The 14,946-nt window shown below is 40.2% G+C and overlaps 1 protein-coding gene and 1 non-coding gene across 2 annotated transcripts in view; one reads left to right on the top strand and one right to left on the bottom strand.

The window, feature by feature from the left end:
* Window positions 1-14,946, bottom strand: part of flt1 (fms related receptor tyrosine kinase 1) — a 49,736-nt gene that overhangs the window by 3,943 nt on the left and 30,847 nt on the right. The window contains exons 11-22 of the mRNA XM_026179532.1: window positions 14,287-14,410; window positions 13,706-13,814; window positions 10,467-10,769; window positions 5,952-6,098; window positions 5,749-5,880; window positions 4,700-4,806; window positions 2,536-2,671; window positions 1,978-2,082; window positions 1,753-1,866; window positions 893-981; window positions 250-352; window positions 70-167 (exon numbers count right to left, since the gene is read on the bottom strand). Of these exons, the coding sequence (XP_026035317.1) occupies window positions 70-167; window positions 250-352; window positions 893-981; window positions 1,753-1,866; window positions 1,978-2,082; window positions 2,536-2,671; window positions 4,700-4,806; window positions 5,749-5,880; window positions 5,952-6,098; window positions 10,467-10,769; window positions 13,706-13,814; window positions 14,287-14,410 (1,567 nt within the window). The remainder of the gene's footprint in view (window positions 1-69; window positions 168-249; window positions 353-892; window positions 982-1,752; window positions 1,867-1,977; window positions 2,083-2,535; window positions 2,672-4,699; window positions 4,807-5,748; window positions 5,881-5,951; window positions 6,099-10,466; window positions 10,770-13,705; window positions 13,815-14,286; window positions 14,411-14,946) is intronic.
* Window positions 3,210-3,282, top strand: trnav-cac (transfer RNA valine (anticodon CAC)). The gene has a single exon. It is a non-coding gene; the product is annotated as a tRNA-Val (tRNA).

The following is a 14,946-nucleotide window of genomic DNA, read 5'->3' as shown; positions in this document are numbered from 1 at the left end:
ACAGATGAGGACATAAAACCAGTATACGTGTATGTGTATGCCCACAGGTGGAATAGCAAAGAGTCAGACCTTGCGAGAGGCCAGAAACTCCATTCCTCGTGCCACCTGAAAGCTGAAAGAAATGAGATCCTCCAAGTAAAGAGGGGAATTGGGAGCAGTTTGTGGATCTAGAAGCAGAAGAAACAGAGAGGTGTCAAAAGCAGTTTGATTAATGACGAGAATAAAATGTTCACCAGGCTCAGGTCTTACAGAGGCCCTGCTCATCTCTCTCATCAAAGTCTGTGTGAAAGCTGCTCTGGTCGTCGGACACGCTGCTGTCCCAACACTGCCCTCCACCTTTTACTCCAGCCAGCTGAGTGAATCAAATAAAATACTGCATGATGAAGTAAAATTTAACATCTTTAAGATCGTCCAAGTTGCTGGTGAACCACATAGTGGTAGGTTTAGGGTTAGACTGCAGTTTAACTGTATATCAAACATGCCTTACAAAGCACGTGTCTTGCAGGTATTTTGGTCTTACAGCTCCTCTGCTATAAGATTACACTTCAGGTATGTTAGATTGGATTGAGGACTGAGGCAGACGTGTCCTCTGAGATCTTCTAAATTGTAGTTTTTAAATTATTTGTTAGTGGAAAATGAATGAAAACATATTTTGCTTTTGGGAACTGAAGAAACTTTTGAGCTATTTGTGAACTTTGAAATTAGAGAACATTGTGTCCCGCTTAAGAACTGATAAACATCTTTGAACTTAAAACCGATTGCAGAAGTGAGTTTTTTAAGTGTACGGTTTTGTAACCGTGTACAGCACAAGGGAGTTAGTATTGTTCTGTCAACCACAAGTAACTCAAAGGTCTGTTTTATTTTAAAAAATAAGTTCAGCAGCTGAACTCACCCGGTCTTGTACAAACACGTCTCTCTTGTTCTTTAAGAAGGTTGAAAGATTTCCAAAACGACAGTACTCGACAATGACCATGAGCGGTCCTGTACACACAGGACAGACACACAGTAAGTAAGTGCAAGGCAAGGTTATCACAGCTAACTAAACCTAAACTAAAACTTAAAGTAGATGTGAAAAAAAAAACACAGTTTAGTTAAGAAGAAATAAAAATAAAAACTGGACTTTTGAACAAAAATAATTTAACTGAAATTATTTTGTGAACTTGTAAACTTACAAATTAAATACAAATATAGAGGAAATATCCTTAACTTTAGTATTAGTTAGTGTGATAAACATTATAGTAAATTATGTTCTTACAAATTTGGTAAAACTTTGCCTGATGAGGCTTTGATGGATGTGCTTATTGAGTTTGTTTTTACAGATTTTCCTAAATATGACATATGTCCTCTATTCAATAATAATTAAAAATAAAAATAGAAGATCAAAGCTAATGGAAGAATAGTGAAATTAATAAGACCTAACCCAAAACAAATGGGTTTCAAAGAGTTAAAACTAAACTGAAGTGACAAAAAACTGTCTTGAAACTGACTGAAACTAAACTGAATTAAATTAATAAATGAATTAATAAATAAAATAATGATAAAACACAATAAATACAACAAACTGTAATAACTCTGTTGTAAGGCCACAGATGCGCAGGTTCAATTAAATTAACAGGAACACAGTGACTCCACACATATGTGGTGACAAATGCATGGAAACCCCTCGACACACACACACACACACACACACACACACACACACACACACACACACACACACACACACACACACACACACACACACACACACACCTCCTGGTTTGGTGCAAGCTCCCAGAAGGTTCACGACATTCAGATGGTTTCCAATGTGGTTGAGGATCTTCAGTTCAGTCATCAATGCGTTGTGTTCGCTGGCTGTAGCGCCCTCTGGTGGATAGAAGGAAGAATAGTAAAGTGAGTGTCAGAAAAGGGTTTTAGTAATAAGGTAAGGGTAAGGGTTTTAGGTAGTTAAATTTAACCGAATATCATGGACCTAACCTTTGAGCATCTTCACAGCCACAGTCTTGCAGCTGGTGCCGTTGTCTATACCAAATGCAGTTGCCTGCATGACTTTACCAAAGGCCCCACGGCCTAGAAGCTTTCCTGAGAGAAAAAAGACAGCGTGAGAATGTGAATGAAACGGATACGGGAGGTGTGTTTTGTGTCTTTTTAAAACAACTCAGTTAATTATGATTATCATCCAATCCAGATGTGAGGAGCTGATAACAGAAGACTTTAGACCGTACCAGCTGCCCATCTGTCCAAATCCCGCCCTGATGACCGTAAGAGCTGATTAGTTTCGGTAAACACTGTTTACATGTCTCATGCTGGGGTTAATTAGCTGAGCACAGACAACACAGACTAAAAGTCTGATTAATGGAATGAGAGTCACTCCCAATAATAAGCTGATAAGGTCTATGAGAAAATCCTTGTGTTGTTACGTGGGCTTAAATACCTCCTTTCGCTCCCACTGCATTCACAACATCAGTCTGATCTCAGCCCACACAAGAGTATCAGCTAAAAACAAATTTTCTTTAATAGATTGAACCAGCATACCTAATTTCAGGCGCTCCCGGGGGAACTCCCATTGGTTGGGGTCATAATGCAACCTCTCGCACTGCTCATCTATCGGCCCCTCTCCTGTGTCCAGTACGATTGACAAGTACTCGGTTTTGGTGTATGAGCTGTTGGGCTTTGGAAGACAGTCGGTATCAGTTAAAAGAAAAAAAGAAAAGAGAAAATACTTACTACCGTTTTTCATCCAGAACCTGGCAGATCAGCTTTAGAGGGACTCTGAGACATTGAAAAGCAAGCGGACATAAATAACTATAAAGTCAGATTTTTAGTTACTGTGAAGCTGAGAGCATCTTTAAAAGGTTTGTCTATGCATAAAGGAGACATTAAAATCATAGATTTGTCATCAAATCATGTCGTCAAAAGCTATTATTTAATGAGCTAGTTTCATTTATCATATTCTATTATAATATACGATATTATATATTTTATATGTATCATATTATTACTATTATTACTGTATATAAATGTACCAGCATAGAGCATAGTTTGCACCCTAGCAACCGTTTTCTCTAACAACGGCACGTTGAAAAGGAAAAAAAAAATTAAATTGTGCAAATTAATTGTGCATTTGAATGCACAATTAATTTGTTTTTGTGCCTATCGATGTCAAAGCATTAATTTGTATATTCTGTTGTACACTAAGCCGTCGAGCGGTTTCCGTAGTGTAGTGGTTATCACGTTCGCCTCACACGCGAAAGGTCCCCGGTTCGAAACCGGGCAGAAACAGACCTTTACTTTAATCTCTCTAAAATAAATAAATAAATAAATAACTGAATATCCCGGAGGAACCCACCCGAGGGATTAATAAAGTATCATCTAATCATCTAGTTTAATCTAAGCCACTAGTTCCTTAAGCATATACAAACACCTTGCATCAGTCTAGGAAAATAAAATTATTACGGAAATTGTTATTTACTAGCATAAAAATATTCACTGAGAAAAACATGTGAAAGAGGAGAGGGAGGTTAAAGGAAGAGCTGAGGTGCTGGTGAAAAATCGCCCTCAATCCCAACACAGTTAACTTTGGTTCTGTGAATTCAGGATGATCGCCAAAACATGATGGGCATTTGTCATGGTCATCCTCCATCAGTTATTCTTTCAGAGACATAGAAAACATAACTGACTGCAGGATGGAGTACCTGCGCCAACTTGGAGGGGTAAGCGGATCTTAAGAGTAAAAGTGGAGCCTCTTCCTGCCCATCTAAAGCTACCACCAAAGCTACCAAACATCAGCCAGAGTCGCATTACACAAGTCCAATAAGTGGGATAATGGTAGGGCAGAAGTGCTACAGTGTGGGAAACACTTAGACAAATAAAATAAAAGTGACAGTACGCAAACTGCTGTGAGGCAATCAAATTGGCAGGAGAGTGAGAAACACTCAGCCACATGACAAACAGATGAAAATAGCATATACAACACTGTAGGATCACAACACAAGGCGGCTGCGCAGCAAAAAGGCTCAGCTCTATTATTCACAATCAGCACCTGTGATGTCGACATGGCTGTTGGATAATGGCTATTACTGTAGTGTTGCCTCTGTACATAATTACAGTGGATGCGATAGAAGTGGAAGACGTTCAGTTTTAATTACAGGGATTTGCAAAAGTATTGGATTTACTGTTTATGAGTTATAGACATTTTTTATACAGATTGCCTCGTTTTTAGAGGCTCAGAAATAATTGGCAAGCAGTTTCATAAGCCAGTGAGGGCTTTCCCCCATTTCTTTTAATGACAAACTAAACAGATGAAAGATCTGGAGCTGGTCTGATTCCAAGAAACAGAGGTCATTATTAGACCGAGAAAACGCTCAAATAAACCTATCAGCGAGAGAGGAAAAAAGAAGGAATGCAGTGGGCAGCTCTGCAACATCAAGGGGCCTCAAAAAGAGTCATGGAAAAACTAGTTTGGACAGATGAAACCAAGGTTACCAAAATGATGGGAGGAAAAAAAAAGATTGGAGAAAGAGAGAAACTGTGGATGGATTGTGAAGTGTACAGGATAATGATCTAAAGCATACTGTAAAAGCAATCTAGGACTTTTTCAAATATATGAAGTATAGAAAACATAAAAGTGATAGTACATATTTTTCTCATTATGCATAAAACAAACAAAAAAAAAAAACAAGCAAAATAATCCTCTCACCTGCTTCATTTTTCGTATGAAGAGCGTGATCAAAAACCAAAAGAGAGCAGCCACCACACAGGTACAGGTGAGAGTAGGGATTTCAAGAAATGAGCTTTCTGGAGCACCTGCACACATAAACACACCCAGTAGCTTAATGCTGCTTAAGTCTCAAGGTATTTATTCTTTACTCTACATAAAAATCCTGAGCAGCGGAGGGTAGAATATATGTACATAAAAGAATATATTAATTGATAAAATTAATGTTTATTCCTTTTTGCAGTTATGAGAATTACAATAGTTTATCAGACTGAGGTACTTGATGCTTTAATTATCCATCCGAATGGGGTCACTGTGATTTCAAGGTCACATAACGCACAGAGACCATCATCCTTCCCTCTCATTAAATGTGGGTTTATTACTATTTTCAAATCTTTTTAATGGGATGATGAAGAAATGCCCAGCTCACTACTATGTGGAGCCTCTTGGAGACGTAGGCCGGACCCTTCCGGAGGAAATAAAAATGGGAGACAGCTTCCTTCCTCACTGATCCGAACACAACAACACACACACACACACACACACACACACACACACACACACACACACACACACACACACACACACACACACACACACACACACACACAGACGGTCAGTTCTCTTTTTCCAGACCTGGACTGGGAGGAACCCCAGAGGTCCTGCCTCCTCTACTACCTCCGGACGTCAGTGTGTGTGTGTGTGTGTGTGTGTGTGTGTGTGTGTGTGGGTGGGTGTGTGAATGAGGGAAACTGAACAAAAGGCTGAGTACGTTTATGTTAAGACGTACTTTGATCAATGTTTACTTAGAAATTAATAAACAGACGTTCATCATCCTCCATTAATAGAACTGACACACTCTCTGTATAAACACTACATCAAAACAATGTGATGTACTTTACTAAATGTCTGCATCCACATTACACACCTATTTAAACACGTGAAAACAAAGCACGTTCAAAAGTGGTTATATATGGATGTGTTACATAGGCAGCTGTGTGGAGAGCCAATTAAAAGGCAGCGATTCTTACCGCTAACCCATATGTAGGCCGAGCTCTCAGCAGACCCCCTCTCATTGGTTGCCTGGCACGTATAGAGACCCTCGTCCTCCACTGTGATCCGGTCAATATGGAGCCTTGCTTCCTCTGCTGATATAACAATACCTAAAGACGGCATCAAATAAATTACAGACCACCGGTTTACCGCTAAAGTTTACGCGTTAAGATTTCTTTACCTGATCCCTGCAGCAGAGCACGCTGGTCTTTGTACCATGTGATGGTTGGGGGTGGGACCCCTCGAGATGGACAGCTGAGGGTCACTGAGCTGCTAACATTAACGGTGCAATCTGTCAAATTACTCACCAGGACAGGAGGCTCCAGGACTGAAGGGGGAGAAAGAGATGAATTATGATAACTTTAATCTGAATTTTCTGCTTAATCTGTCTCATGTAATATTTGAGAGATTGTGTATTTATGGGACTTATATTGCCACTAGTACTACTTCTAATAATAATAATGAGCTCAAAAACATTCTGAGTGGTTCCTCGACAAACTACTGCAGCAGTGTCAGTGGTTCCTTGAGGATATTTAGCATCTAACAGTGCAGCACAGATGAGTGTTTGGGTGTAATCTAACTGAATGCATTAATTATACTGTCCTTGTGGTTTATGCATGTATTTCCATTTCCCCCTTGTTTTATACTTCTGCTCCACTATATTTCAGAGGTAGGCGATTGATTTTACTTCATATCATTATTGAAGACGTATAGTAGTTTTTTACAAATATTTTTTGCAGCAAAAAACACAAAAATAATCAAGTTTAAACATTCATTTGACAGATTACCGAGACACCAGAGTACTGTTTAAAGCAAAATCATCTCCACTTTGATTGTATGGTAACATTATGCCATAGTGAGTTATTTTCCTTTTTGATGAAATAAAGAAACATTAGCGAGCTTCAGACGTTTGTGTCATCTTGTACATTTCTATTGCAAGAATAATTTGTACTTTGAGCACATTGTTTCTTGCAGTTTCCACTGCTGTGTCTACTTTTAGCTCTGTTTTGATCTATACTAACTAAGGAAATGGAAGTCTCTTTTGCTTATTGCCAACTTTGTTCATTTTCATACTCTTCATTACAGTTTTTCCGCTTTGCCTGTTGTGGCCAAAATTAGTGACTGCTGAACAGTAAAAATACACCAGAACAGGAATCATGAGCCAAAATACATGATGATTGTGTATTTTAGCTGTATATACAACTACAGAGTCACCTGAATATGGCATTAATTGCACACACACGCACACACAAACATAAATTTGTAAGATTATTGTTTGCTGAGGATTATTTAAAATCTGTAGAAATGCAACCAGAGCTATTTTCTCCCACAGTTCTCTGGATCCGTGCCACTTCTGGACAATAAGTATGAGCTGGTAGTGACACATGTAGAAGAATGGGCTTGATGAAAACAGATTTTTCTTTATCGTGGAAAAACACAACTGTGCCCTTGACTTTGGCCCTACAGCTGCTCATGTTTGGGTCGTCTGGCACCTTATATCGAACTGTCAGCTGTACGCTACTTGCAAGTGTCACCAGTAGTGACACTTTGAATAATTGATAAATAAATGTATAGATGAATATGAATGGAGTTGCATAGATGTTTTCTTCTTCTGTGATTTAAATGTTAAATTAGCAGACATTTGGATCATTTTAGGATTATTTTGGTTACACCTTTTGAGCTAAAAGTCCCCGTAGTTGACCTTTAAAGTAACTTTATAGTCTCTACATAACTTGAGGTACAGTAAGGATCCATTTACCCACTGCTGATAATAAGAACTAAAAATAAGAACTTCTCAGTTCTTGTGGGCTAATCTGTTTTTTCACCACTTGATAATTAACAAAAAAAACCCAAAACGGCCAGTTTTTACAGTAGTCACAGTCGTAGTTACAGCCTTGAACAGTTTTGTGATAAAGTGAAACTGCTGCTATTTGTTTCCCATAGTTTTCTGGATCCGTGCCACTTTTGGACAATAACTACAATGCTGTAGTGACACACGTGGAAGAGTGGCCTTGGCTTAAACCTGTGACTCAGCTGAAGTTTGGGTCCTCTTGGGCCTTTTTTTTTTTTATTAATAACCCTGCAATACAAAGAGCAGCAACAATGGGGTGAATTCAAGGTTAATAAAATTAAACTCAAAACTCAAACTAAGTCTGAAAAACTAATAATAAAAATGATTATTATTATTAGTAGTTTTTATTGAACTTCATGACAGATTAAAAAAAACAAAAAACAACAAAAAATTAATTTGGATTGGAGTTTTAACTTGCATTATATTTGCAACATTTCTTCCCTTCAATTTATTGCTTAAAAATCTATTGTGCAATTTTATTTTTTAAATTTTATTTTATTTTTGCCTGTCCCATTTGGTTCTTTAGCCGTCAGAATTGTTTTCTGAAGACCAACAAGGAGACCCAATGGATTTACTTTGCCAAATGGATCATCACGGCCTTGCCGTATTGGTCCATTTGATCGACCTTTGTTGTTATTATTTATTTTATTTTATTTTCAGTTGTTACAGACGGGACAGACATGAGTGAGGGATAGGAAAGGGAGAAAGAAAGATGAAGGAAAAGAAAAACAAGGGAAGAGGGACAGTGAGAAAGGGCACTTAAAAAGAGAAAGAAGAGAAAAAAAAAATCTCCTGGATCACCTGTTGAGAGAAAAAGAAGTGAAAACAAGCAAAACAAAACAAAACAGAGCAACATACTAAACACAACACCATCACGTTAATCTAGCTAAGTGTAAACAGCAGTAAATACTAAATATTGAATGTTGTTGTGTAGCAAGCAGGACCGACAGCGCACAATGTGCTTGGAAATAGCAGCCAATAAAGGTGTAGTTTATGTCTATGAACAGTGAACACCCGTTTGCACACCTGTGTGCATCAGCGCGCTTGTATTCAAAAGGTTTCCCCATGTAATGGTCTGCTAGAGGGTGTAGAGAGCCATAGCCCTGTCCCCCAGGGCATGAAGCAGGCATGGAGGAGTTCCAGGCCCCAGACATCCAGAGGCCCCAAAGTGCGAGAGCCCAAGGAGGACCACCGGAGGGGCATCCATGCCACCCTCCTGGGAAAAGCTGAGGAGAGCCCCAGATGAGGGGTCACCCAATAGCCTCAGAGCAGAAGCCAGAGGGGGCTGCAGTGATGTTCTCGCCGGCTCTGCCGGCAGCCAGCTGTGCCAGAGTGAACCGAGTCACAGGCCCAGAGGCCGGAGGCCTGAGGGCCCCCTTTGCCCCGGAAGAGGCCTGACCGAGCAACAGGCACCAGGCCCTGCCAAGTAGCCACCGGGAGTGAGCTGGTACATACCTGAGCGCCCAGCCCCCCTGCCCCGATGGCCAGCAGAGAACAGGGGTGTGTGCAATTTTTTAGTGTGGGCGGTAATCACACTTCTGCTGTAGGAGTCTCAAAAACGTACAAAAAACTCACGTAACAAATCTGACTCATTCAGTGTGAAGGGGTTAAAAAAAATAAGCCATCTGAAATAAAATAGAAATATCCAGGAATTGTTCTTAATTTACGTCAACGCAACATTCTGGACAAAGCTTTGGTACATTTTCTTTACTAAGACGTTGGATGTCTACATGACATGACTTTGAGTTCAGAAAGTGTTATGTGTATTCATAGACAGAGAGTGACTCCTGTTTTGAAGTGATAAATAAAAGGAGTAAAAGTGAAAGTAATAAAAATGAAAGTAAAACTACGGATTTTCCAACTAGAAAAACTGAGCTGAAACAATCAAAAATCACTCCGGAAATGAAGTGAAACTGAATTGAACTAAAAACAAAAGAAAAACCAAAACTAATTTCAGAACATTTTCATTGTGCGGACAGCTGCTTGTGCGTGAGTGCATACAATGAGGCCAACACAGCTCTTATACACTATAACTGCACAACGATACATGATAATAAAAATAGATGACTTCATACTCTCTATGCTTAAAATTTTTCTCCGTTTCTCCCCTTTTCTTGTTTTTCCAGCCCCACCACCACCACTTCTTTCATCCTAGTCACCCCGTATCTCTAGTAATTCCCTTGCTGGGTGTCCCGTGGGAGGAAGTTGACGCGCTAAGCCCTGATTGTATTCAGAACAGCCGTAAAAGACACGAAGAAAAGTCACTTAACCACAGCAACTGATTGTTGTTTCCTCTATCTTCCTCCTGCACAACAATTGATGATTGTCTGCGAGGGCTGGGGCTTGACAGTGTCTGATTGGCTGATTGTTCCTGCAGCGCTGCACAGGGGCCTGTAAATGTGGCATTGTGGGAAGTGCCATTGTGTGCTCTTCCTCCAGTCAAGAGCTCATTCCCACGTGAAAGAGGTGCTGAGCTGGAGTGCAAGAGCAAAGCTAGGGTGGGGCCCCAGGAAACTAAGGGGACCCATTCCCAAGCAGCAAGACCTCTGTGAATGTGTGTGTTTGCAAACAACTGCAACATAAAGTACTAGAACAACATGAAGAGGCTGTGAGTTTAAATGTCCTCAATATGTCCTTTTTTTTCTTTTCTTTTTATAGAAAATTAATTTTAAGTTAAACTCCTTCTGTAAGTCTGCAAACACATATTAAAGATCGCCATAAGCAAAACAGTTCAAACTACAATAGGCTTCACTTATCTTCAAAAGCTTTGTGCAGTTTTAAAAGGGTACTGTAAAAAAAAAAAAGCTTTCTTCTTTATGAGTGCGTTAGGTTGAGATTACTCACTTGTCACCTCCACCTGTGTGTCCAGGTGTGTCTCCTGCCCGGTGACGATGTGGCGGGCGGAGCATCTGTAGGCTCCACTGTCTCTGGCCGTCAGGTTGCTTATTAACAGGACCAGCGAGTTGGAGAACTCTCCAAATGTGAACTGCTGATTATTTAAGCCGCGAGACTGGGCTTCCTCTGTGTTGTTCACTCTCTGCCATGACAGTGCTGTGTACAGGTATTTATTGGCTAAACAGGTGAGGTGGAGGTCTCCACCCTCTCTGGCCTCCTCCAGCTGCTTTACACAGAAGCCTCCAGGGACATCTGATGGAGACACAGAGCAGAGAAATACATGGATTAGTTGGAAAGAAGAAGTAAGGAGGAGGTATAAACAAATAACCCTCCACTGAGATGAATAAGCCGTCTCAGTTTCCCAACATGCGAGTCTGGATCCTGACTGGTGCCTGAAACCAGGAGAGCTCATTCTACCAAGTCTTCATTTCTATAACCTTTGATGACTATGTTGAATGGCTATTGTGGGTTAAAGCAGCTAGTGGAATACAGTAAAAAGGCTTTTTATTTACTTTAGCCATCTGAAACTTCCCGTGGAAACGGCTTGAGAGTTTCCTGATGGCAGATAGTGTTTATCTTTCTCGAACACCCCAAGGCCTCCCGAAATAAGTGGACCTGCCAGTCCAAGGAAGTGCGCTGCACGGGGAAGTGGAATGATAAGAGCGCCAGGTTCCTGTTTCGCTCTTGCTCACACACTAAAAGCTCAGCGCAGCCTGACTGCAGACACATACACACTCAGGTTTTACCTGTACAACACACTTCACATGGCATGCAAAACTACAGAGTACGAAATGTACGTGATGCATGCAAACTGTTATGTGCTACCGGGTATTTTCAACTCTGCCTGATATCTTTGTGCAGGCATTTCTGCTCAGCTTTACTTCAGTTCTTGTATCTGAACAGTAATTCACACTTCTGGCTTTAAGTATATCTGCATCATACTGACTGCAGTTTTATTTTATTATTATTGTCAACCATTTAAATCCATTGCTCTGAGACAACAAGGTCTCTTTTTATATCAGTGTGGTGATCTTGCTGCAATACTCTTGCAATACTCAATATCCTTATCTTTTTTTGTTTTTCAAACATGATCATTATGCGAATAAGCTTGTATGGACATTTGCACATATTTATGGCCTCTTCATTTACTGCTAATGTTGACTGAAGGGTATTTTGTTTTTCATACAACATAGTAAAGATGTTGTAAGCTCAAGTTCATCATAAAACCCTGAAAATGTGCCAGCCATTAGGGAATGCATGAATGTGTGTGTGCGCGCATTGGTGTAAAAAGCAAATCAATATGAATCATAGATTTCAGAGGATTTTAACCTTCATGCTAGTAATGGAGTTGTTTACAGTTAAGTTTTTGAATAAAGGTGTTTTTCATGTGTGCTATTTTGCCTTTGTGGATTTCAGCTTTAATTCAATGCAAAAGTATTGCATTAACTGTTCTTACACACAGTCCCACATTTTTAGAGGCACAGAAGTAAGAGGTCAACTGGCCGACAAGCAGTTTTTCCCTTGAAAGTTATCATTAGACTAAAAAAACCCAAATAATCTATTATACTCCTTAAAAATAATGATTCATGAATCCACTTGCCAGCTCTGCAACACCAAAAGGCCTGAAATACCAGAGAAGGTGACTAAAATGGATGATCGCAGAATTCTTTCCATGGTTAAGAAAAATCCCATCACATTATCTAGTCAAGAACAGTCTCGAAGAGGTAGATGCATCATTGTAAGGTCCACAATGAAGAGACCTACATGCGTGTAAATACAGAGGGTTTGCAAAGGTACAAACCATTGGTTACATTCAGGAACAAGAAGGAAGCATTAGACTTTGTCAGAAAACAAACTAAAAGAGCCTGCACTGGTGAAAAAAAGATCTTTGGAAAAATTAAAACCAAGTTAAACTTGCACCAGAATGAAGAGAAAACAGCTCATGAAGTTTACCGCATCATCTGTCAAACATAGTGGAGACAACGTGATGAACCTGCCTCTTTTGGTTGCTGGGCTGGCAGGTTGTCTTTGTGTGTTTTGTGTTAGAGATGCACAGCGGGTGTGGTTGAGTTATTAGTGACTGGGAACACCTCGGCCCAGTCTTCACCAGTATAGACGCGCACTCCATTTGCTCCCTCGGGGGGAAAAACAACTCGACCTTTTTCCTTTTCTCTCTACCCAAACAACATTTCACTCACCACGTTAGGCAAAAAGCAAACATGCCAACACTACTCACTTACTGACTGAGGAATGTTTTTTTTCCTTTGTAACTTCATTGAGTTTTGTTGAATTCAAATAAAATGTTTTTGTTGTTTTACTTGACTAATGGTCTGATTATGTGTCACAGCTTTTAAGCCACTCGTGACAGAATAGTAATGTATGGCTGCCAAAGGAATTAAGGCACTATTGTACATTCATGATGTGAGAGCTGCTAGAAGTAGTAGGATGGATTGTAAAGTGTACAGGGTTCTATTCTCTGCTCTGATTCAGCCAAACGGCACAAAACTGATTGGACAGTGCAACCCAAGAGTTTCTTAAGTCAAAGAAATGGGATATGTTTCAGTGGCCAAGTCATTCACCTGATCTCAACCCAACAGAGCACATTTCACATGTATTAAATACAAAACTGAAGGCACAGAGACCCACATACTGAAGGCAGCTGCAGACCTGGCAAAGCATCTTAGGGACGAAAACAGGACATTTGGTGATGTTCATGGGTTCTACACTACAGAGAGTCACTGACTGCAGATGGTTTTTTTATCCAAATATTAAAAACAATCCTTATATTTAAGATTATGTTAGTTTATCTAATTGAGTGTTTAAAAAAGGGTGGACTTGTGTTAAAAGCTGTCATTTTTAAACAATTCATGCAATACCTTTTTAAAGTCCCTGAATTAAATCTGAGAGTCTGCTCTGCAGTTTCATCTTGAATGTTTGAAATTCCACTATAGTGGTGTGCAGAGTCAAATCTGCAAAAAACTAAAAGAAATCTAACTATATATTTGAATGGGTAAAATAATCAAATAAGTATAAGATAGTTTGGTGTTTCTATTTTGGGAACATGCAGGCTCTGCATAAAGAGACTTCGAGTTAATGTACAAAGGATCAAGCAGAAGCTTTACTCCATGTTTATGATGTGGGAATAAGGAAAGAAAACTCCCACAATGATTGATCTTGTCTGGGATCACCTGTGATGTAGAAGTGGATGTCTAGCTGGTCTGCCCCCGCAGAGTTGGAGGCGATGCAGCGATACACTCCAGACACAAAGGCCTCTGCGACAGTCAGGACCCCCACCGTCTATGGAGAGCACAAACATCCGCATGAACAAACCGGCACTTAGGACATTATGAAAAACACCCACATTCATAAAGTTCAGGCTCATTACCTCTGCCACTGATGGCAGGAATCATGTTTTCCATGGGCTCACTGAGAAGACAATAGCGGTCTCTGAGCCAGACCTCTTGCCCATTTCCAACTTAGTAGGTCAACACTCGTATTATAGGTGAGAAGCTCTAAGTGTGTGCAGGAGAGACTTTACTACGAGGGAACCTGCAAGCGTGTGCAGTGGAGTGTCCCTTTAATAAGAGGTTTAAAATATTATGCACACTCTTTTTTGGATTAGTGCACCTGCAGGAAAGGAATATGCCAGAATTTGGACATGAAATTTTTCCTATAGAGCAAACTGGGATTTTTTTTAAAGCTTATTTTCTACAATAATATATCACAGCTTTTCTGTCAGTCCCAGTGTGTATTTCTGTTCTTTACTTACCCTTTTCTTCCCCCGAAGCACTTCCTCTCTGTGCGTAACACTCAGGATGTGGTTGTGTGTAAACGAGGCGGGAAGACTCTCTGTCACAGGGCTCCATAGTGAGGAAGACGTGGGACACACACACCTTGAAGGCGGAGGAAGAGAGGGACTCAGCTGTGTTTGACAAAAATAATTTTTGGCTGCTTCCAGGTGTGCGAGTGTTTTTCTCAGCTGTGCTCAGCAGGAGGAAGAGCAGAACATCAGGAAAACGCTTTGACAGCTGCTGCTTGATGTTAAACCATGAATCACATCATCGTTACTATCACCACATTTTTGTCAATAGCCTCATGTCGTCTTTCCCTGCCCTGCAAACTGACAATAGTGGATCTTTGAAGTGCTATGTAATGTTGGATTGTTCATCTATGAAGGATGCAGAGGTGGTATTGTCATCCTGCCGATTAACTTCCTTCTATTCTTAACAAATTAGCCCACATTTCCAGGACACGAGTTCCTGTCCCTCAATGACTCTTGCAAGTTTAAATCCATAGATTACACACCGGAGGAGCTGTGGGAACTTGAGCTTATGCAAGACGCTTTTTGGTTATTTACGCACATCACCTCATGACGAAAAAATTCTTAAATTATACAAGAGTTGGGTGGGGCCTTAATACACAGACTGCT

This window comes from Astatotilapia calliptera, chromosome 9 (genome assembly GCF_900246225.1).
Source record: "Astatotilapia calliptera chromosome 9, fAstCal1.2, whole genome shotgun sequence".
In the NCBI taxonomy this organism is placed as follows: Eukaryota; Metazoa; Chordata; class Actinopteri; order Cichliformes; family Cichlidae; genus Astatotilapia; species Astatotilapia calliptera.
This window is presented reverse-complemented; position numbering and strand designations above follow the sequence as displayed.